Source organism: Geotrypetes seraphini, chromosome 11, assembly GCF_902459505.1.
Source record: "Geotrypetes seraphini chromosome 11, aGeoSer1.1, whole genome shotgun sequence".
NCBI classification, from domain to species: domain Eukaryota; kingdom Metazoa; phylum Chordata; class Amphibia; order Gymnophiona; family Dermophiidae; genus Geotrypetes; species Geotrypetes seraphini.
Window position 1 is genome coordinate 129,751,366 of NC_047094.1, and position 24,399 is coordinate 129,775,764.

Consider the following 24,399-nt stretch of genomic DNA (forward strand, 5'->3'; position numbering starts at 1 on the left):
GTGCTAATCAATATAGCACATGGTAAATGCTACAGCATTCATGTTGATCTAGGGACACCCTAGCGTTTAGCGCGTGCTAACTTGATTAGCGCACCTTAGTGAAAGGGGGGGAGGGTCAGTTTTTTTTTTTTCTTTCTTTGTTTGGCACACCTAGTCTGACAGGCATTCAGTATTACCACAATGAATGTGGATGAGAAATGTGCAAAGGCTGGAAACCCACTGTATGCAAAATTTATCTTATGAATATTCAGTGTAGTAATTCCGAGAAACTAGCAGGCCAATGTGCTTTCAGAGGAGGGTGGAAAAGCACAGCAGTGGGCGTCTCTTCTGCTCCAGGCCTCAGGCCTTGTCCTACAGATAGATTCCCATTGGTTATACTTAACGTGACCATATGTCCTGTTTTGAACAGGACCATCCCGTTTATAGGTAGCCTATCCCGTTGTCCTCAAGCATAGCTTCGGGATGCCAAAATATCCCGTTCTCAGAAAGAGAACAACCCACTATGACAATCTTTTTTTTAAAAAAGGTGTTGTGCTTGGGGACAACGGGATGCGACTTTACAAGCAGTGGCACACAAAGCTTTCCTCCTCGACGTCAATTATGACTGGCCCAGAACTTCCTCTCCAACATCAGAATTGATATCGGGGGTGGAGGGAGGGAGGCTTGTGGTCCTGCCGCTTGTAAAGTCGCCGCATGCACCTGGCCTGTTGCTGCGTCAGCGTCGTGGAAGCAGGAAGAAATTGGCGGCAGTGGCTCAGAGAAATCGGCGGCGGTGGAGGGGGGCAGGGAGAGAGAAGGAAAAAGACAGAAAAGGAGGGGGCAGGGAGAGAGAAGGAAAAAGACAGAAAAGGAGGGGGCAGGGAGAGAGAGAGAGAGAAAGAAAGACAGATATCTACAATGTGATTACCTAAAAATTAGTAGATGTCCTGTTTTTGAGGGAAAAAAAATTAATGGTCACGTCTGTCATACTTGCCGTGCTTAGTTCTGTTCTCCTTCAGTCCTCTATCTGGTGTAGCTGCACTCTTTGCTTTGTTTCCTGTTCTTTTGTTTCAGTTTTGCTTCTCCGGCTCAGTGATTAAAAACAAAAAATTGTTTGCAAGAAGTACTTTACATCTAACAGTTATAAGGTTGTGCTAGTCAGCTAAGGGATTCTTGTGGCAGGAAAGACAGCAGTGCACAAAGGCACTTGAGGGAAGTTCCAAGTTGGGCTGAGGTTAAATACTCGGGGTTTTGCTCTTTGCTCACACTGCAGCTGGTCCATGCCCACCCACCCATCACATTTGCACTTGCCTCTCATTCTCAAACTCCATCCACATTTACCGTAGCTACAGCATGAGGCAGATGGGGAGGAGCCAGAGCCTAGAACACTGGACATGAACTTAATGCTCCAGACAGAGCATCAAAGGTTATTTCTTTACACTGCATTTGGAAAGACGTTTGAGCAAACAATAGAGCAGATACAGCGGGGGCCCTGTTTCACAAATGGTTCATAGACAACGGCGTGAAAGACAAAAGGTGCGCCCGGACAATTGAGCGCAGCCCGGAGGCGCGCGCCGCTCAAAATTACTGTTTTTTAGGGGCTCCGACGGGGGGTTTTGTTGGGGAACCCCCCCACTTTACTTAATAGACATCGCGCCGGCGTTGTGGGGGGTTTGGGGGGTTGTAACCCCCCTCATTATACTGTAAACTTAACTTTTTCCCTGTTTTTAGGGAAAAAGTGAAGTTTTCAGTTAAATGTGGGGGTTACAACGCCCCCACAACACGGCACAATCTGTATAAAGTAAAGTGGGGGGTTCCCCCGTACCCCCCCGTTGGGGCCCCTAAAAACAGTTATTTTCTTCGGCGTGCGCCTCCACACTGCGCTCAATTGTCGGCGCGCGCCTTTGTCTTCCGCGGTTTTGACCTGACACAGTGTAGATGCATACAATATAGGCCAGCAAAATACTGGCCAATCCCACTTTCGTACATTGCCGGCAGGAGCGAGGCCAAGTCCCTCCTGCCGGGCCCCCACATACATTGCCAGCAGGAGGGATGCCCCATTGCACACAAATCTCAGGATAGAACACAATTTTCCATACAGAAATTTTCAGGCCATTTATGGAATCTATTTTGTAGTAATAAGTCAGATCCCAGCTGGCTACAGCCAATGAAATTATCAGCTATACAATAGCGCACATAAGATGAAGATGTGTTGAATCCATAACGTCACATGACTGGATCGGACTTTTTATACTATCTGATTTTTATTTTTTTTAAAAAAAACCATTTGGGCGTCTAGTGGTTTTGAATATGGATGTTTCCCTGCCCCAATTTTTGGACATCTTGTGGGAAACGTCCAAAGTCGGATTTAAGACTTACTATCGAAAATGCCCCCTCCACATGTCAGTAATGTCTCTGAATTGGCTGTTATGTATTCCTATACTGACTTTGCAAGCAATTCTGTAAAACACACCCAGCGGGGAGTGTGTGGCGCAGCAGTTAGAGCTACACCTCAGCACCCTGAGGTTATGGGTTCAAATCCCACACTGCTCCTTGTGACCCAGGCCAAGTCACTTAATCCCTCATTGCCCCTGGTACATTAGATAGATTATGAGCACGCTGGGACAGAGAGGGACAAATGCTCCTCTGGGAGAATGGTATAGAAAATTGAATAGATAAATAGTGTGAAAACTTTCTGCCTCTGATAACCAGAGCTGGTTTTGTGACATCATAATGTTTCATTCCACCAATAAGAGCCAACCTCATCGGTGATGTCACAATGGCTTGATTGTCCTATACCTGGCTCACTTTTACTACATTTTGATTTCTAGTGTGGCGCAGTGGTTAAGCTACAGCCTCAGCACCCTGAGGTTGTGGGTTCAAACCCGTGCTGCTCCTTGTGACCCTGGGCAAGTCACTTAATCCCCCCAGGTACATCAGATAGATTGAGAGCTCACCAGGACCGACGGGGGAAAATGCTTGAGTACCTGAATAACAGTATAGAAAATTGAATATATAAAGTATTTGAACTTTTCAATCACGTCTTCTCTTTTCCAATGGTCAGTTAACTTCAGGTCATCAGAAGTTCTTACTCTTAGTTTCCTTTCCTTTGACACTTTCTGTTTCGTGTTCTTATAAATGATATGTGGGGGGTGGTTGCACTCCAGATGTGTCATTGGAATTTTCTTAGCACGGATCTCCAGTTATTACCCACGATTTGGAGATTGCAACAGGGCCTGGTAGAGCATGCTGTGTGGGCATGCACAGCACCCACCCTCTTAAGTGTAGCCAAGCGTCGTCTCTGTTTCCTGCCAAGGAAGTAACTTTTCTTCTTTCTAAACTACTTTCTCTGCTTCGCTTCCCCGTTCTGTGGACAGTTGCCTAAATACTGTGATTATGCATTTATCAGTATGAAAATTAAAGGGTGCCGCATACAGTGGCATAGTAAGAGGGGTGCGGATGAAGCTGTGGACCGCCCAGGGTGCCGAGTCTCCTCTCCTCCGCCCATAAAAAGAGTATAGCCTCAGCACGATGCGCCAATGTGACTGCGCTGGACTGCCGCCAAGGCCCCCAGAGAGCCTCTTTCACTTTTGGGCTTTGACGCCGCTCCTTGCCCTGCACCCATGCCAACCGCTCACCTCCCCCCAAAACAGCCCAGCAGCGGACCTGGGGAAACTTGCCAGGATCACTGAACAGCCACAAGGCCTAGTCCCCAGCACCAGAGTCCAACAACAGCGAGGTTATTAAATTTGAGGATGACACCAAACTATATCGCAAGGTCAATAACATGGAGGACTGCGAAGATCTCCAAAAAGATCTGACAACACTGGAAAAATGGGCCGAAAAGTGGCAAATGAGTTTCAACATAGGGAAATGCAAGGTCATGCATATAGGGAAAAAAAATCCGATGTTCACTTACAAAATGGGGGGATCAGCGCTAGGGGTGAGCGACCTTGAAAGAGACCTGGGAGTGATGGTAGACACAACATTGAAGGCGTCAGCGCAGTGTGCCATGGCCTCAAGGAAAGCAAACAGAATATTGGGTATCATTTAAGAAGGGTATCACGACCAGGACAAAGGAAGTCATCCTGCCACTGTATCGTGCCATGGAGTACTGTGTCCAGTTCTGGTCGCCGTACCTCAAGAAGAACATGGAGGTACTTGAGAGAGTCCAGAGAAGAGCAACTAAGCTAATAAAGGGCGTGGAGGACCTCTCATATACTGACAGACTGAAAAAGCTGGGGCTTTTCTCCCTGGAAAAGCGGAGACTTAGAGGAGACATGATAGAAACCTTCAAGATCATGAAGGGCATAGAAAAAATAGACGGGGACAGATTTTTCAAATTAAGGGGATCAATAAGTACAAGGGGGCACTCAGAGAAATTGAAAGGGGAGAGGTTTAGAACAAACGCCAGGAAGTTCTTTTTCACCCAGAGGGTGGTGGATACATGGAACGCGCTACCGGAGGATGTGATAAACAGGAGCACGCTACAGGGGTTCAAAGAAGACAAAGGGATTGAGGGGTCCAGATAAGAGTAAAGGTAGATTATAGGGATGGGAATAGAGGTAAGTTATAAAATTAATCGGGGACCACTGTTCAGGCACTAGGCCTGATGGGCCGCCGCGGGAGCGGACCGCTGAGCAAGATGGACCTCTGGTCTGACTCAGCGGGGGCAACTTCTTATGTTCTTAACTGCCATCCTTACCCACAAAACCCCCGACCCCAGTAACAACTCGGGGACGGTACAGGGAGAAAAAGATGCCTTTGAAGACAGGAAAGAACTCTGTGCCTCGGAGGCTCGCTTCCTTATATCTCCCTCCCATGATGCCTTGCGCAATCTTCCTACCCAATCATTTCATCTCTTCAGCGGGAAATCGAGTTTCCCATTGCACTGCCTGACGCACTTTCCTCCCTATCCCTTCTATATAGCCCTGCAGAGCTGATTTCCCATGGGCAACCGACTTGGGCCACAAGGTCACCCGTCGAGACCAACTCTTGGGCTCTTCATTTCTGCAATTTTTTTTGTCCCCTGCTACAGCCATTCTTTCACAAATAACATAGTAACCGCACTGAAGCCCTTTAAATCCCTAAGGGCTTTAGTGCGGTTGCCATGTGCCACTCGCCAACACCCCTTAAGGCCTCTTCTATCAAACTGCGACAGCAGTTTGTAGCGCAGGGAGCCGCGCTGAATGGGAGCGTTGGGAGCAGCGCAGGCCATTCAGCGCGGCTCCCTGCGTAAAAATTGCTATCTCCGTTTGATAGAAGAGGCCCTTAGTGAAAGGGGGGACTTGTATCCCAAAGGTGTGGAGTAGAGGTTAGAGCTGCTGCCTCAACACCCTGAGGCTGCAGGTTTAATCCCAGTGCCACTCCTTGTGAACCTTGTTAACTCTCTCTAGCCCCAGGTACTATAGTTAGGTTATGAGCCCGCCAGGGCAGATGGGGAAAATACTCAGATTACCTGATTACTATTCAATGTAAGCTACTTAAGATCTAAGCAATAATAATACACTCCTTTACTGACAGCAAAAAAAAGCCCTATCCGCTTTCCAATCAGGTTTCCGGAAATTTCATGGCACTGAAACTGTCCTCCTTGATATCATCGATGGCTGCTGGAAACTCGTGGCCAAAGGAAATAATGTCCTTCTGGGGCTACTAGACCTTAGCGTGGCATTTGACACCATTGTCCATAACATCCTCCTCGCCCAACTCGCTGAGCATGGCGTCCGAGATACGGCGCTACTCTGGTTCACGCCCTTCCTAATCGACAGATCCCACTATGGGCAGAGCACGTAGAAAGGGTAGAAAGAAGTCAAAGAGGGTGGGGAGGGGGGGGGCGATACTCAGCCTTTGCCGGTGGCGCGGTCCGTAGTCAACTGGATGCGGCCTTTCATGCTGTTGGTGAGCATACGGGGGCATTCGCATCCGCAGGGCTATGGTTTGTTGCTGACTCGGCACCTGATGCATGCCAACACTTTGGTGGTTGGGCATGGCTTTAATTACGATGACCCCAAACTTCTCATAGTTCTAAGATTTACGTGCCAGCTCGTCACTGGGTCTGTTATTTCCCTTTCTCTTATCAAGAGCTTTATAAATTACTATGTTATCTTTCACTCTATTTATTCATTTAATTCAGTAAGCTGGTACTTAGCTTATGCTAGAGATGTCAATGCCATTTGGAATGTCAAAGGCTTTGTTTGAGTTCTGAGTGGTGGCGCTGAGGGCCTGATAAGACTGGATAAAGGTAGCTATAAGAGCTGGAGAAATTAATTCTGGCTTCATTGTGAGTTTGAATGGTTTAGCTACCTTTTTAAGAATATATAGAGCATAATATCTGTTTAATTATGATGAGGCATTTTGCGATAAGATGGAGAGCATGCATAGGTCGTGGGGCACACAGAACGTCAACCTGTGGCTCACGCTTATGGTCTCCAAATCAGGAAGTGTGCCATCGAATGATATGCGGGTGCCTGTTGGGCCAACAGAAGTTGTGTGTGGGGGGGGGGGGGTCCTTTTGGGATGGGTTGGGGCCGGTGCTGGGGGCAGGACAAGATGTTTGTTGGAAATTCAACAAATGAGCTGTCCCTTCCCAGGCTGCAAGTTCCAGCATGCCTGCTCCCAGTGTGGACAGTCGTGTTCGGTCCTCAAGTGCCCCAAGAAGAGCGTGGGGGAGGGGGAGGGGGCCTTCTCCATCGAGTCTTCTCTTAAAAGTATATTCATTTGAAGTGCTGTTCAATGTATCTTCAAATTTACTTATCTCAAATGTTGCAGGCAGCCACAGCCTCGTGGGACCCATTTCGCCAGAATTGCTGGCTTTCTCCAGGGTTCACATAGGAGAAGATTTTATAAAGATGAATATTAAAAAGGAAGAAAAAATCATAAGAAATAGAATTTTAAAAAGGAAGGGGAAGGTTTTTCAGGATCAATTAATGAAATGTGGAACCTTGTCACACTTGGCTGAGGTTTATTCCCTGTCACCAAGCAGGTTTCTTATGCTTTGAACAGTGAGATTTGTGTTTGATATTTTGGAGTTTCAGTGGGTCTCACTTACCATCTTTATTGTGTATATCGGAGTATAGCTGGGTCTTTCTGGATTCATCTATTCATGGAAAAGTGCTTGAATACCTGTATAAATCCATGTAAACAGTTCTGAGCTCCCCTGGGAGAACGGAATAAATAAGAAAGAGCCCAGAAAGTTCACAATTTTTCACGGCCTCTGGGGGATTTGGTGAACGATGGTATTTCACGTGACCTGTGCTAGTTTCGATATTCGTCTTTTGATAGCGTGTTACAGCTCATAGTTATGGCTGGCCAGTGGGGCACTCTTGACGAAGGTCGATATCAAGTTGGCTCTTCGTCTGTTACCGATCCATCCTAGGTCCTATCTGCTGCTAGGTTTTCATTTCGACGAGAGTTATGTCTACGATCGGTGCTTTCCCATTGGTTGCTCCATGCCATGCATTTATTTTGAGATGTTAAGCTCCATCCATCATTGGGTCACCATCTGTTGTGCATGCCTGGACTCGGTTGTGCACTATCTTGATGATTTTCTGTTTATTGGTGCAGGGGGCTCGGTGGAGTGTGCATTGTTGAAAAGAAACATTCAAAGAGCTGAATTCAGAGTTCCCCTTGTGGGGGAGAAGTTGAAGGGCCCGGTCACCTCCCTCACCTTCATGGGGGATAGAATTGGATTCAGAGGCGTTGGTTACTTGTCTCTCTCCAGCCAAAGTTCAGCCGTTACTCGGTCTTATCAAGCAGGTGTTGAGCTCTAAAAAATCTACGTTGAAGGTTGTCCAGTCGCTATTGGAGACCCTTAATTTTGCAAGTAGAGTTCTGTTCATAGGGCGGGCTTTTTCCCGGTGGTTGGTGGCAGCCACATCTGGGGTGCGTGACAGGAGACACTTTATTCATGTTCGGGCTGGAATGCGGGCCGTTCTCCGCATATGGCTGATTTTCTGCAGGATTTCAACGGCACACTACCAATGCAAGCACTAGAGGTGTCCAGCTTCGAGCTGGAACTGTTTTTGGATGCTGCGGGGGGCGTGGGATTCGGGCTGTATTGTAGAGAAGACTGGTGCACAGCGCATTGGCTGGCATCCTGGCAGCCAGCTGGGAATCGTACGAAATATTACATTGCTGGAATTGTTCCCACTGTTTTTTGCTTGTGAACTTTGGCTGGACATATTGTGTGATAAGAAGATAGTGTTTTGGTGTGGTCAACAGGCAGGCAGCGCAAATGTTTGGTGGCAAACGCACTGGTTTGGGAGCTAGTTTGCGCAGCTTGTGGCTTATTTTAAGCATCAGGGCGCAACATGTTCCGAGAGTGCAGAACGGCATCACTGACGCCTTGTCCCATTTTCATTTTTCACAGTATCGCCAATTAGCACCGGGCGCTCGTGTGGAGAGTTCACTGATGCCAGAGCATTTGTGGTGCCTGGTAAGGAAGGAGTGTAGGAGATGCTCCGCTTATCTGTAGCTCTCTCCACTTGGGTACACTACAATGCGGGGTTCTGGATCGTGGCCACCTTCCTATCCGGGAGGGGCTGGTTATCGAGTTCTGTGGCTGAGTCTTTGCTAGTGGACTTCATGCTGGACTGTTATCGAGTGGGGATCTCTTGGGGGGGGGGCATGCAGGGTCGCCTTGCGTGGTTTGCATTTTTCAGTAGGGCCCTGGGTTGGAACTGTCCCACTTTGAGTTTCCTGGTGCGGCCCATGTTGGTAGCTATGGGGCGCGTGATGCCATGTAGGCCGGACCCAAGATTGCTGATAACATACGAGTTGCCAGTTCCCTTGCTGGAGGTGTTGCCTATGGTGACCAGTACCCCTTTTGAAGGCCGGTTGTTCCGGGTGGTGTTCTCCATAGCATTCTTTGGAGCCCTTCAGGTAAGCGAGCTGTTGGTGAATCCTGCAGACTCAGATAGGGCACGCAGTCTGTTACTCCAACACATTCGGATCCGCAATTGCTCCATGCAGGTGTACATTGCAAGCTTGAAGACATATCAGCTGGGGCGAGGTCATTGGGTGGCGTTGCATCGGGTAGTAGGCTGTGCCTCCTGTCATGTGATGCTGATGCGCGACTATATGGAGATGCAGCCGGGGAACAGCCCTATTCTGTTGCTTCATGATGACCGAGCTCCGCTGTCGGGTGGAACCTGTTATTGGACAACTTTGTGAGAGGTACATCAGGCCATTAGCGTCCTAGATGCAGCTCTGTCTATTGGGGGTGGGGGGGGAGGAACGGACTGTAGTGGTAATCCTGAACTACCAGGGGCTGAGGCTCATCCAGTGATGATCGATGGGCCAGCTAGGAGCCATGCCTTTGAGTTGAGTGACCCGGTTAAAGGGACATGCCAACTCCCCGGACTCTTGCTGATGTGGCAGAGTTGGCGGCCACAAAAATGCTTGTATACCTGGCAACTCAGGGAGCTGTTATGTGATGTTGTAGTTGGTTATGCTAACTATTGGTCAATAAACAGAGCTGTGGCTATTTTACCATTTCGAGAGTTGTGGAGTGGATTAGATAACAATAAAGTGCGTGGAAGATGGGGTGGGGAAAAAGGGGGACCGCTGGGCCTATCCAGATCCCACTGTTAACATATCATTTTTGGATGTTAGAAAATGAGCTTTTTTGCATACATTTCACTTTCTGTTGTGGTCGCACAGAGCAAGTCTTGCTTCATCAGGGAGCACCGCTATCTAGCAAAATTGCTCAAGTTTCCTTCCTTGCAGAGGCAGTTCAGTTTCCTGCCTAAATGTACCTTTGAATGATGTTCCCCTGGCAAAATACTTATTTCTAATCAGTGCTGCAGGTCCATAATGCATCGGGATAGGTTTGCTGGAAACTCAGGACTGGCCTCGAATCTCCTTCTTTGAGCTGGTAACTTGGCAGTTCTGTAGACTATCCCACAGCAACCTACAAAGACAAGGGGGGGGGGTCATTTCTAAGTGGCCCTGCTGCATTTGTACAACCCAACACACTTTTGCCGTTTGTGATGGTTGTCGGTAACACAGAGACCCAGGTTCTCATTTTCAGGTTTGGTTTGGGCCACCCACTTTCAGGTTCCCCAGCTATCTATTGGTTTCCTCTGCAGCCCTAATAGCCTCTCCTGGGCCACAATTAACAAGAACTTGACGACCCATTGCCACTTGTTCGTCCACTGAGCCTGTTAGTCAGAGCCTCACCACAGCAGCATAAAAATAAAACCCCCTATTGCTATTTTGGCTATGACCAATTCCTGAATTCGCCTCCCTTTGCATTGACATAGGTTCTTCATAACAACAGAGGGACTTGTCAGTGAAGGCCATGTTGCTTGCCCCCCATTGACTCCGAAATCCCATTGATTTGTGTGGTCTTCTCTGCTGATCTCGCTTCCTCGAAGAATAGTTAAGCTCTGGAACTTGTTGCTGGAAGATGTGGTAATAGCAGTTAGCATAGGTGGGTTTAAAAATGTTTGGGCAAGTTCCTGGAGGAAAAGTCCAAAGTCTGCTATTGAGACAGACATGGGGGAAGCCACTGCTTGCCCTGGAATCTGTAGCATGGAATCTTGCCAGTCTGGAATTCTACATTACCAATAAAATACTGCAGATGTCAAAAAGAAGTATAATTTTATTATTGGCAAAGATGTCTGGATTTGTTTATAAATTAAATCCAAAAAAATAGCTGCATTTTATGATACAGACAGTATAAATAAATTAGCCTATTCAGCCCTCCATGTCGCACTACAAACTTATCATCGTCTCAGAAACATTGTAGAGTTACAGAAAGCAAAGAGACTTTTGAAATTACTGCAAAAATGCAAACATAAATTAACTATTGTATAAATGCTATGAATCAAAGATATTTATATGCATGTATGCTTATCTGTGTCTATGTATTTTTAAATTAAACATTTTTTCACAGCTCTATTTTATTTTCGATAATAGTGGATTTTAGTGCATTTTTCTAAAAAAAAAAAAAAATTAAAACAAACACAGTCTGTGTACTGTATACAATGAGGCTAATTCCACAGCAGGGTGTCTTGAATAATAGGGCAGGAAGTTGACAAGGCGATGGCGAAAACTAGAAGGATGCTAGGGAGAGTTCTGGCCAGTAGGAAAAAGGAGCCACTGATGCCCCTGTATAAGACTCTGGTGAGACCTCATTTAGAATATTGTGTACGATTTTGGGGGCCGCACCTTCAAAAGGATGGAGTCTGTCCAGAGGAAGGCTACTAAAATGGTATGTGGTCTTCATCATAAGGCACATGGGGACAGATTTAAAGATCTCAATCTGTATACTTTGGAGGAAAGGCAGGAGAGGGGAGATATGCACATTTACGCCACATAGGATTTCAACGTCTCTATCATGAGCCGAGTCTCTTTTATTTGAAAGGAAACTCTGCAACGAGAGGGCATAGGATGCAGTTAAGAGGTGAAAGGCTCTGGAGTCATAAAAGAAAATACTTTTTTACGGGAAGGATGGTAGATGCGTGGAACAGTCTCCAGGAAGCGGTGGTGGAGACAGAGACTATGTCTGAATTCAAAAAAGCGTGTGATAGGCAGGTGGGATCTCTTAGAGAGAGGCAGAGATAATGGTCACTGCGGATGGGCAGACTGGATGGGCCATTTGGCCTTTATCCGCCATCATGTTACTATGGTTCTGTAACCACATCACAATGTGAGCAACAATGTCGATGTGCTTCTCGCGACTGCGTCGGCTCCCGCCAATGTCGCTTCCGGGTGCCACGCATAGGAAGTGGCGTCGAAGGGAGAGTCGCGGTCACGAGGAGCACATTGACTTTGTTGCTCGAAGCAGTGAACAACCAGAGGGACGGGGGAAGGGGGCACCCGCGTAGCAAGGGGTTCAGGTAAGGAGCGGGGGTGGGGGTGGAGATGAGGGCAGGGGAGGGGCACCATCACCCTGGGGCATCTCTCAGCCTCGCTACGCCACTAAATGAAAAATACCATAGAGGCATTAGCATTTAGCGCACGCTAAAACCGCTAGCGCACCTTAATAAAAGGAGCCCTTAGTATGTAAGCTGTGGCATTATTCTGTAGTTATGTTTATTTTATTATGTTTCTGTTTTACAATTATGGATGTATGTTAGTTTTCAACGGTCTAGAAAAATTTTAAAATAAATAAATAAATAAAATAATCTCAATTGAAAAATAAATTAGGCCAAGGGTTCTTAAAGATTGCTTTGCCATTCTTTAAAGTCCTGAACTAATCTTTTTAAAGACGCGTTTAAATCTTTAACCACCTCCTTTAGATACAAATATAAGGGCTCGGATTTTTTTACCCCTTCCCATTGTTTCATCCCTTATTTTCTCTCTTTTCTTAAGCCATGAAGATGTAACTTTACCCCTTATCCTTACGTTTCGTGTACGTCTTAAAATTGTTAGTTCTAAGACTTGTGTTTGTTGTTTACTTATTGTAACCCGCTTTTATGAAGTTGTAAATCGCTTAGTAATTTGAATAAGCGATCCATCAAATATAAATAAAAACCTAATCTTTCCATTAGCATGCGGGCCTTGCAAAAAAAATAAAATAAAAAAAAATTAACTCAGGAGCTCGCATTAACTTAACGTTACACAGTTAGGCCCTGTTTTACTAAGGTGTGCTAATTGACTAGCTAATGCATGCGTTAGTCTATGGACAAGTTAGCGTTTAGCGTGCATTAATTCGATTAGCGCACCTTAGTAAACAGGGGGTTAATGTGGGCGAATGCAATTCACTAGCTCACGTCGATGCCCATTCTCCATCTCGTAGCCCCCCTCAAAAAAATTAAAAAAAAATAAAATAAATCTACAGTTAACACATGGAAAAAGGATATTACCGCCAACGTGTTTTTCCGTAAACATTTTCTTGTGCGTTAAGCATTAACCCACTGCAGAAAAAGAGTCCAAAGGGTTGATTATTCAGCTTGGCCTAAGCAGAAAGAAGAGACTTCTACCTAGTTAAACCATGATGACCAGGCCGGAGCAGGCATTTAATTACAGAATTTCATTGGATATCTGCTCTGCTTCTGTAGCCCTCTTATGGTTAATGCTAGGATGGCCCAGAGGGTGGAGTTTGGGCGGAGCATAAAGCCTGTCCGATTGAAACTGGGTCATTACTTGTGAACCACTGCTAAATATTGGTAGTACCCAAATAACTCTCAGTGGTCAGCATAGGCCCGGATATTCAATATTGTTAACCAGACAGAAGCTGGCACTGATTACCAAGTTCCATTCAGCTTGCCAGTGGTCATTATTTTAAAAAAATGCAGCCTAAGTCAAGCCTAGGCTACAGAATGGAGAGGCTTAGTTTTGAAACTAAGATGCGTGCATGTAGGGTCAAATTCTATATACGGTGCCCCCACCAAAATCAGTGCTGACTAGAACAGTGTAAAAGGTATGCTCACCTTATAAAAAAAAAAAAAACACACTATGCGCCAGAGCCTAAACGCAATTTTTAGGTGCATCCATTTAAGCCAGGCCTAAATTCTCGTGCCTAACTTGTATGCGCATTAAGCATATTCTATAACAGTGCGCATAAATTTTAGGAACACCCATGACCATGCTTCTTCCCTGGCCACACCCCTTTTCAGATTTGCGCAGTTGAACTGGCGCGCAGCACTTTACGGAACACTCTGACCCAAGTTGTGCGCGTAATTGTAAATTTGTGTCAATTAACGTCAATTATGATGTTAATTGCCAATTATTGACACTTATTAGGCTTGTTGAGTGCAAATTGGATAGTATACATCGGATAGGGTGGCCAGGTTACTCATTCCAGAAGGGAGCCTTTTTTTTGGCCAGTCCTGGATTTCTTCCAGCCTCATCCTGGTGCATTATGGGACCTGTAGCACTGATTTCATTGGATAGATTCAAGGACTCCAAATTCTACAAATGCGGGACTGGCCAAAGAGTCTTCCCTTCTGGAATGGGTAACCTGGTCACCCTAATGTCAGAATGCACCCCATTCTCCATGGGACACTTAGGGGCAGAGTTAGCTCCTCTTCCTGAATAACTCGTATTTTATGCGTTTGGATCCCAGCTAAGCCTTTGAAAATCAACCTCATTGTATTCAGCGCTTGAGATAATCAACAGATTTAAAATCCATTCTTTAGTGAATTTCAGTGTCTTCCGTGTTCCTGGTTTTAGGGCTTGGCTAGCCGCTGCTCATCTCCCAGCTCTGAACTGTCCTCTGTTTTTCTGTCGGCTTTCATCAAAGAGTTGTTGGCGGCCTTCAAGTTTCTTGACACAGTCCACAGAGAGTACGCGTATAAGGCTGCTGCAGCTGAGGACCGATGTAGACGTAGGGATCAAAAAAATGGGAACGAGTAGTGTACGAGAGAGCCTTAGAACGGGGAGTAGTAAAGCTTCCGGGCGTATACAGGACACCGTTCAATATTGAGGAGGATGCCAAGGTTGGGCGGCATAGGTACTGAAGTTGCTCACTCTAATATTCAGGAAACCTTTCAAAGTGAAGCCTGCGGATTTTATTTCCACCAGCAGCTGTCGGTAGCCAGTCCGGTAAGGAGTGAATTGTACCCGGAAATTTGTACTCTGCTTGGGCCTCAGGTAAGGCAATCTAAAAGAATGAGAAAAGACAGAATGACGTTCAGGAAGAAATCGCTTAGCAACGAAGGTCACCAACTGGATTTGAAACGTATGTTGTGCACTGCTTTATTACGAGGGGCCACTGCAAAGTTCTGAGCCCAACCAAGAAGAGAATGATGTGGAGCCATGAAACTCAATGAGTTATACCGCACTCTTTTGACACTTTTTTTGTTTCAATGAGGCAAACGCATCTTGTAAATGGGTAAGAGGTCATACAGTAGATTACAATTTAGGATAGGGGCGGTCAATCTTGGTCCTTCAGGGCTGCAACCCAGTTGGGTTTCTCAGGATGTCCTCAATGAATATGCATGAGATCTATTTGCATACAATGGAGGCAGTGAATGCAAAAAAAGATCTCGTGCATATTCATTGGGGAAATCCTGCAAACTTGACTGGGTTTTGATGACCGAGGTTGTCCCATGTGCTTCACTTAAAACAAATCCTGAAGGGTGTCGCTGAGCAGTGGCGTGGTAAGGAGGGGAGGGGCATGGCCTTCCTTAGGGAGCCAGCACCTCACCTCCTCTCCACCCCCTTCCCACTCCTCCCCCCCTGCCACGCATGCGTGATCGCGCCCCTTCCTCGTACCTTTTTTTAAAATTCAGCGTGAGCAGCGAAGAACTTTCTGCTCGCGCCAGCTTCGGAGCTTTCGGGAGGAAGGAGAGCTCTGAATCCGAGGCGGGCAGCAAGTTCTTCGCTGCTTGCACTGATGTTAAAAAGGCCCTGCGCATGTGGCTGGAGGGCAGGGAAGAGGGTGGGAGAGGAGCACCACCGCCCTGGGCGACGGTCACCCTTTCTACGCCACTGTCTCTGAGATGAATACAAGAAAACAGTCCTAATACTTACTTTCCCGTGAGCTTTCCGATGATCAGACCACTGCCTTCTACCAGCACAGCGCAGTCATTTACTGGTTTAGGAAGAGGATTGGTAAATGAAACCTCAGCAGTTGCTATATTATTTAGAACAACCTGTCCGATAACCTGTACAGGAAAAGAAGGTAGGAATATACACAGGTAAAAAGGTTAGTTTTCCTTTTTAAAAAAAAAAATTCTTTATTTATTCCTTATTTTTTTGACAAACTTTTCCTGATTCTCAGGTGTGGTTAGTATGATATTTTTTTTTTCATAAGGAATTTTTAGCACACATTAAATGGATTTAATGCACATTAACCCATAAATTAAGACACAGTAAATCAATTAGTGCATAGCAAATCAATTTAGCATGCTTAATTTTTTAAGACCTATTAATGTGCACTTATAAATACACACCCCCTTCAAGAAGAATGCAACTCGCCACACAGCTGACTACCATACAACTCGGATCCAAAAACATAAGGAATAAACTTGCTCAGCCAGAACAATCGCCAACTACAAACCAGTCGCATTACACTCCCTCTAATGTGTGCGTGTGTTTGCGGGATGAGCCTCAAACGCCCGCAATCAACTGATGTTTTTACTGGGGTAATGAACATCATCATTGGTTCAAACTTCCTTCCCAGACTGTGTCATGTATTTATTCAAAAGGTAACCTCTCCCTCTTTTACTAAGGGGCGCGATGCTTTTTAGCGCCCGGTAAATATTAGCATGTTATCCCATGGACGCATTAGCGGTTTGTGCACACGTTGATTTAGTGCGCGCTAAAAATGCTTGGTGCACCTTTGTAAAAGAGGGCCCTTTGCTTCAATAAAGCTGATACTTAGCTAAGGAACTCTATGAGCATCGGGAGCAGCGCGGAGCATTTAGTGTGGATCCCTGCGCTAATAACTGCTATCGGGGTTTAGTAAAAAAAAAAAAAAAAGGGGGGGTAAGTTAGATGATTCTGGCATCATGAAGGTTTATTAGCGAGACTAAAAAATTATTTTAAAACTGAATTATTTTATTATATATGTATGTAAGCATATATATTCTTTTTTTTTTTTCTTCAGTCTGTGCTATCCTTGTCTTTTTATGGATATGGAGTTCCTTTCTATTTTAATTGTAATTTTGTAAACCAGTCTGTTATTGGCTAAGGAAGGGCGGTATATTATTTATTTATTACAAAATTTGTAGGCCGCATACCTAAAACCTTCATGTTCCAAGCTAACAGACCACAATCCTGGCTGGGAAACCACATGAACAAAACCAGACGGACCTACAACGCATTCCGAAAATCAATCAACACCACTCTGTTTGACGAATTCATCACCTAAACAGACCGACCTTCGCTCTACGCATTTCCCTCCTACAAACCCGAAGCAATCTCTCGGGCAATTCCAACCCCTCTCACTTCCCCTCCCCTTACAACCCCTCTTACATTCCCTCCCCTTCAACCCTTTTCTTCTGTAACATTCCCCTCACGCATTTGTAATTCGCTGAATGTCCAGCCTCCTTTCGATGTGAACCGCCTAGAAGTTGTCTGACTATGGCAGTATAGAAAAATAAAGTTGTTATTATTATATCCCTGCGATTTTCCACATATAACATGGATATGACTAAACAACCTCATTAACATCCCCCCAATAGTCCAATCCCTCGTACTGAGTCTACTTGACTACTGTAACATTGCCTATTTAGCAAGTTCCAAAAAGAACATGCAGCGTTTACAATTGATGCAAAATGCAGCGGTCCAGCTGATCTTTGGGCTGAGGAAGTTTGACCACGTGACACCCTACTACCGGCAGTTGCATTGGCTGCCAATGGAAGCGCGCGTAAAGTTTAAATTTGCCTGCTTCTGCTTCAAAGCACTACACGGACTTGCCCCTAAATATATAACTGACCTTTTCGTCTTCTCAGCCAACAGACACAAGAGAAGCTCACATTCCAACTTCGTTTCCCCCCCCCAGTGAGAGGTGGTAAACTGAAAAAACACCATGAACGTCTTCTCTCGCACCAAGCAGCATCGTGGGGTAAAGACCTAGAACAATTGCTTTCGCCCACTACTTATGAGGAATTTAGGAAACGTCTGAAAACACACCTGTTCCTAAAGTATCTAGACAACTGATCCTCTCTTCTCTCTCCCCTCTTTAGCGATTCACTTGTTCGGGAGCTTACAGTTTAGCTGTAAGCTGATAACAGTGGCTGAGCGAATCCTTATAACATAATTTCAGTGGGTGGGGGATGGAGGGGGGGGGGGTTGGAATGTGAGGGTTGGTAGTGGGAGCTAGAGGTTGGAAGGGATTGGTGGTTGGGGTGCTAGGGCAGGAGGATTGGTTGTGAGAAAGGGTGAGGGGTGATTGGTGGAGGACTTGTGAGGATTAAGGGTGAATTTGGCGGGCAAAATCAGTTTGGGAAGGTGTGGGTGTGTGGGAAGAGGTGGGTAGGCAGGGTTAAATTTGTTAAACTTTTAGGGTGGTTTGTGTTACCTTGTTGTGGTGCTTTTGCTTCGGGTGTCGAGGTTGGTGCTGCGGACGACAGCTGGGTCCAGGTAATTGAGTTGTCTTGTCCTTTAATTGGTGCTGCTTTTCGGTTTGTGTTGCTAGTTTTTCTGGGGCCTAGCATCGTTTAGCCAGAGCAGCGTGTGTGCGCGGAGCCGGCACTGCCTTACGGACGCCTCCGGCGGTGCGAGGGTGCTTTCCGGCATTGTGGTGCCGCGCGTGTGTGGGAGCTGCCGGATAGGCCTCTGTGCAGCATATTCTCTCCGCGCGTCTTTTCTTGCTCCTTCGGTCGGCTGCGGAGGTGTCGGGAGCTGGCAGTTTTCAGCACGAGACCGGCGGTTTTCTGCACAGCACAGCAAGGTTCGTTTTTCTTTTTGGAGTGTGCCTGCTTGCTTGCTGTGCGGTTGGGGGGTGCTGTGTGTTGGTAGGGAAATAGCTGGGAAGGCAGTCTAGCAGGCCAGGCTGTATTGGATCCGGTGGGGTGTGTCTTCAGTTGTGCTGGGGACTTTGGGGCGTGTGTCTGCTTCCTTGGCTGTTTAGCCTTATTTCTGCCTGAGCCGTGTGTGGGATCCTTGGTGGGGGACGTGAGGGGGGGAAAAAAGTTGGTTAGTGCTTGGGGTGGGGGGGGGTTTGGGTTTAGAGTATTGGGGTGGGTTGCTGGGTTTCTGGGGTTGGGGGTGGTGTGCTTGGTCTCAATTTTATAGCTTGTTCAGGTGCTCTTGTTATGGCTCCTAGGAAGCAGCAATCTGCTAGGGGGGGCTCTTCAGCTAGAGGGGCTCGTAGGGGACGCTCTACCTCTCTTGCAGGTGCGGTTCCCAGTGGTGCTGCTGGGAGGCAGCGGCGAGGTTCCCGTGCAGCTGTTCCACGGGGTTCTGGGCCTCGCAGAGGAGGAGCCCCTGGTGTTCGGATCTCTGGAACCCGGGTTGCTGGGATGTCAGCTGCTTCTCAGCCTGGTACATCTGCAGTGGATCCTGCTCCTGTTGATCATTCTGGTGAGTCTTTTGGGGCTTTGATGGATGTTTTGGCTGGGGTGGATGCTGTTGAGTCTGGGAGTGGGGCGCGTCCGGTGGCGCACTCAGTGGTGAAGCGTTTGCGGGATAAAAAATTTTTGAAGCGACTTCAGCATGTTGTTAAGCGTTTAGATGTGGACAAGAGGCGGCGTCGGGGGGTTCCTGCGGATCCGATGGCTGTTTGGCAGTCGTCGGATTCGTGGGATTCCTCGGAGGTTTCTTCTGGTGCCTCTTCCTCTTCGGAGAGTGGTGTTGCCGCTGGACCTTCAGCCCAGTCTGTGAGTTTGGGAGCGGGTGTTCCGCCGTCCACGTCTGTGCCGAGTGGTTCGTCTGGTGCGGCTGCTCAGCTGATGCGTCGTGGTCATACTTTATGTGAAATTGCACCTTTAGACTGTAGTATTTCTAAAAAATTGCGGGACAAAATATTGAAGGGCAAGTATGTGGATGTGTTTTCTTTGTTGGAAAAGGAGCAGGATAGGCTGGAAACGAAGAAAGATGCTGGTAAGGCTGATGGGCAGCGTAGTCGTTTTCGTGTGCCTAGAACCATTATGAATTGGTTGCTGGGTTTTAATATCTATGCTTCTGTGGTTGGGGCTGCTCGGCCAGGTTTGTATGCAGGCTTGTTGAAATATTCTGATCTCATTTTGAGGGCGTTTCGGATTTATGGTGGGTGGTCATGGCTAAACTATGACGAGCAATTTCGGAAAAGTTTGGCTACTGATAAATCATGGGTGTGGGGGTATAGGGATGTTGATTTATGGCTTGCTGAGATGACGCAGGCTCGTGCTGGCTCCTTTCGTTTCGGAAGGGGGGCGGGCTCTGCTGTCACGGGAGGGCCCTCAGTTAGTGGGGTCTCTTCCTCCTTCGGTACCCGGGTGCCCCTTGGTAATTCCGGACGAGGTGAGACTTTTGGGTTGCCCGGGTCCCGAGTCGCCATGGGTACCTTCTGTTTCCAGTTTAATGCCGGGCGTTGTGACCGAGCGGTTTGTAAATTCCAGCATCGATGTAGTCAGTGTTCTGGTGCCCACCCAGCCTTTCGCTGTTTCAGTGCTGGAGCCAGCGGTCGAGGGGCAGGAGTTCGGAATGCCGGGTCCTTTGGTGGGAGTTTGCCTGGTCAAGGCAGAGTCCCCAATTAATTTGCCCATGCTTGATTTATGGTTGGGTTTGTACCCTCTGGAGGATGTTGCTCAGCTGCTTGGGGAAGGTTTTCATTTTGGTTTTGTGATTCCTTTTGCTGGGCCACCCCTTGCTCATCATTGTCGTAATTCTCCTTCGGTAGCTCGGCATGTGGAGGTGGTTCGTGCTAAGTTGCTGAAGGAGTTGGAGTTGGGGAGGATTGCTGGCCCATTTTCTTTTCCGCCTTTTCCCGATTTGGTACTTTCACCTTTGGGTGTTGTGCCTAAAAAGGAGCCGGGCAAGTTCCGGCTCATTCATAATTTATCATTTCCTTTGGGCTGTAGTGTGAATTCTTTTATTGACCCCCTGTTTTGTTCCGTGCAGTATACTTCCTTTGATGTGGCCATTGCTATGCTGCGTACTCTGGGTGCGGGTGCGCTTTTGGCTAAGGCCGATATCGAGTCCGCATTTCGTTTACTTCCTGTACATCCAGATTCTTTTTATTTGCTTGGTTTTCAATTTGAGCATCAATTTTATTTTGACAAATGTATGCCAATGGGCTGCTCTGTTTCTTGTTCTTATTTTGAGGCATTTTCTACTTTTATTCATTGGGTTACTCAATGTGTTTCTGGCTGTGTGACTATTGTACATTACCTGGATGATTTTTTGTTTGGGGGTCCGGCTGGTTCTTCTCAGTGTGCTGAATTGGTGGGGGCTTTTCATGCAGTCACTCAGAATTTGGGGGTTCCCTTAGCATTGGATAAATCTGAAGGGCCAGCTACTTCTTTAGTTTTTCTGGGGGTTGAATTGGACTCTGTGCGTATGGAGTCTCGTTTGCCTGCTGTAAAGGTTGCTGCCTTGAGAGAGGCTATTCAGGCAGCTTTGCTGAAATCCAAATTGACATTGCGGGAAATTCAGTCTTTGGTGGGACACTTTAATTTTGCTTCTCGGGTGATCCCGATGGGTCGGGTATTTTGCCGTCGTTTGGCAATTTTGTCTCGGGGCTTGCGGAAACCGCATTTCCGTGTGCGCATTACACGGGGTGTGCGGGAAGATCTTCGGTTGTGGTCTCATTTTTTGGCTTGCTTTAATGGGGTTTGTGTGTGGCAGCAGGAGGAAGTTACATCAGTGGATTTACGTCTTTTTACTGATGCTGCAGCGGGCTTTGGTTTTGGCATTTATTTTGGGGGGTCTTGGTGTGCAGAAAGGTGGCCTGAGTGGTGGCGAGATCGGGGTTGGTGTGATAATATTGCTTTGTTAGAACTTTTCCCGGTCTTTGTGGCTACGGTTCTTTGGGGGCCCAAGTTGGCTAACCGGAGAGTGGTGGTTTTTTCTGATAACACTGCTGTTGTGCAGGCACTTAATGCTCGATCTGCTCATTGTCCATTATTGGTTGAGCTTTTGAGGCTCATTGTTTTGCGTTGTTTACAGCTTAATACCACACTCTCTGCTAAGCATGTTCCTGGTTTTTTGAATGAGATTGCTGATTCATTATCTCGGTTTCAGTGGGCCCGTTTTCGGGCTTTGGTACCTGCAGCGGAAGAAGAACCCGTGGTCATGCCTGTCACACTGTGGACCTGTTTGCTGGATCGTTGGGAGAGTTACTGAGGAAGTCTTTGGCTGAGAATACATGGAATTCTTATCGGTCTGGCTGGAACCGTTACCTGAGGTTTTTGGAAGCCACATCTGCATTGGGTGTTCCGCCCTTTTCGGTATCTCTCCTGGTACACTTCTTGCTTTTTTCTCAGCAACGGGGCTGGTCTGTTGGGATGGTTCGTGCCTCTTTGGCCAGTATTGCCTTTTTGGCTCAGCTGCTCGGCTATCCGAATCCTTGTGCCTCATTTTTAGTGAAGAAATTGTGGGTTGGCTTTCAGCGCTCTATTCTTATTAGGTCTGTTAGGCCTGAGCGTTTGCCTATTTTACCACTTTTATTGCAGCAGTTGTGTGCTGTTTTGCCTGGCATTTGTACGGATGGCTTTGAAGTGTTGTTGTTCCAGGTGGCTTTTAGTGTTGCCTTTTTTGCAGCTTTGCGAGTCGGTGAGCTGGTAGCTCCAGCTAAGTCTGCGGTTGGTAGCACTGGCCTCCTGGTATCTGATGTGTTTTTGGACAGGCGCTACTTGCGTTTGCATATACGGCGTTCAAAGACTGATCCTTTTGGGAGAGGGTCCTCTGTTTATTTGCGGCCTTTGGCAGATGGTCCCTTGTGTCCTGTGCAGTGTGCCTTGTCTTATGCTGCGGTGCGTCCGATGGGGGGTCTCTATTGGCTGATTCATGCTGATGGCACACCACTGACTCGTTTTCAATTTTCTGCCATCTTGAAGAGGTGTCTGGTGGCGGTTGGATGTGACCCGCAGTCTTTTGGGACACATTCCTTCCGTATTGGGGCTGCTTCTTATGCGGCTGAACGGAGGGCTTCTCCTTCCATGTTATGTAAAATTGGGCGTTGGCGTTCTACCTGTTATAAACGCTATGTGAGGCCTGGTTGTATGTCATTTTGTTCATGATTTTCTTGCTGCTTCAGTTTTTTCTTGCAGGTCCTTTGCCGCCTGATAACTGTGTGTGGTTATGTGGCCATTCTTACATCTTTTGGGCTCAGAAACGTGCAGTGGAATCTCGCTGGGGATCGAATCTGGGCCTTGTGCATCATGGAGTTCGAATTCGTTGGCTGGGACTCCGAGGCATGTGCTGGGACCAAGTTCTTCCGACCTTGTTGCAAGCCAGAAGATTTTCCTGTCCTCAATTGATTGTTTTTCATGTTGGAGGGAATGATCTCTGCAAGGTAAAAGGGGTGGATTTGATTCGCTGTATAAAGCGGGACTTATTGTTGGTGGCCAGTTATTTTCCTGGCACCCGCTTAGTCTGGTCTCGCATTATTCCTCGGATCATTTGGAGGGATGTGCTCAAGGTTGAAGGTATTGAGCGTTTGAGAAAACGGGTGAATTCTGAAATTTCTAGGTTCATTGTTTCTCTTGGTGGGTTTGTTTTAAGCCATGATTTGATTGCAGTTGATTGTCCTGGTTTATACAGACCAGACGGTGTGCATTTATCTGATATTGGTCTTGATATTTTTTTGAGTTCTATCCAAGACCTGTTGGAAGCTTGTTATAATAGGCAGCATGGTCGCAGCTTGGGGGGGGAGCGGTGACTTGCAAGGCAGTCACCGCTTGTGGCGGAAATGTGTTATGGGGTGAATTGTGCACAGTGTGGCTTATGAAGTTATATCTTTTATGTGCTTATTCTGCTCATGTGCGGAACCGCCATGGGTGGCCGGCATGATTCTGCGATACCGCGAGTCTTGCTGGGGGAAGTGGGGTTTCATGGAATGTGATGAATTTGTTGAGCTGTGCTAATTCGACACCGATTAGCATCAAGGGGTTTGAGTTTTGTGAGTTAAGCTAGTTCGACACCGAATAGCTCCAAGGTTTATGGTTATGCTACACTGAATTATTTATATATATATGTTATGTTTTACAAATTCATTGATGAATAATTTTAATAAAGCTGCGGCCCATGCTTTGCCATTACTAAGTGTTATGTGTCTTTATTCAGTGATGTGAGTATAAGGAGTGATGCGAATGCCAGTGTTATATTGATCACTCTCTCCTCAAAAATGGATTTCCTGTCCTATTAACCCTCTTTCTTCCTCCCCTCTTAAAGTCAATCAATTTGTACCTTTGCTTAATCTTTGTCAACCGCATAGAACTTCACGGTATTGCGGTATATAAGCTGTTGTTATTATTATTATTAATATTAAGGGCTCCTTTACAAAGGTGCGCTAGCGTTTTTAGCGGATTAGCGCACGCTACCCGCAAAAGTACCGCCTGCTCGAGAGGAGGCGGGAGCGGCTAGCGCTATTCCGCGCGTTCAGGCCCTAACGCACCTTTGTAAAAGGAGCCCTAAATGTCGGTATATCGAGTCAAATCGGATTTCACCAATTTAATAAAACAAAAAAGGCATCGGATCAAATCCAAAGTAGGTGACAAAACCAATTCACATTTGCAGGCAAAGCAACTCATACAATTCAGAAGTAAAAACCAGCTTTAAATTATGCATTACTGTCTGAGGAATAAGCATTAGCACAGAAAGGCATTGGCGAGTAAATGTGTTTTCAACATTTTCTTAAAAATTTATCCTCCCAATACAGAATCGTAGGGCGTTCCATAATTCTACATCATTGATGCTCCAATTCTAACATGCATAATCGACGTCCTTCCCTCCAAACTTAATAATAATAATAATAATAACTTTATTCTTATATACCGCCAACAATCTTGCGACTTCTAGGCGGTTTACAATAAAGAGAAGTGGTTTACAATATAGAGAAACTGTAGATACAATAAAGAGAAACTGTACATACAGCGAATT

The 24,399-nt window shown here is 46.5% G+C and overlaps 2 protein-coding genes and 1 long non-coding RNA gene across 6 annotated transcripts in view; 1 reads left to right on the forward strand and 2 right to left on the reverse strand.

Moving 5' to 3' along the window:
* The window catches only part of LOC117369154 (protein-glutamine gamma-glutamyltransferase 6-like), a 40,253-nt gene extending 39,048 nt beyond the window's left edge, over positions 1 to 1,205 (reverse strand). The window contains exon 1 of one of the 4 annotated variants that reach the window (XM_033963239.1): positions 974 to 1,203. The gene's annotated coding sequence lies outside the window, so the exon portion shown is untranslated. Of the gene's footprint in view, positions 1 to 969 lie in introns of all 4 variants that reach the window. The other 3 variants (XM_033963237.1, XM_033963238.1, XM_033963240.1) reach the window with 3 other exon arrangements.
* The window catches only part of LOC117369157, a 53,319-nt gene that overhangs the window by 17,752 nt on the left and 11,168 nt on the right, over positions 1 to 24,399 (forward strand). The window lies entirely within an intron of this gene.
* Positions 13,470 to 24,399, reverse strand: part of LOC117369155 (protein-glutamine gamma-glutamyltransferase 6-like) — a 34,792-nt gene continuing 23,862 nt past the window's right edge. Inside the window, exons 9-10 of the mRNA XM_033963241.1 lie at positions 15,403 to 15,536; positions 13,470 to 14,530 (exon numbers count right to left, since the gene is read on the reverse strand). Of these exons, the coding sequence (XP_033819132.1) occupies positions 14,344 to 14,530; positions 15,403 to 15,536 (321 nt within the window). The 3' untranslated portion in view covers positions 13,470 to 14,343. The remainder of the gene's footprint in view (positions 14,531 to 15,402; positions 15,537 to 24,399) is intronic.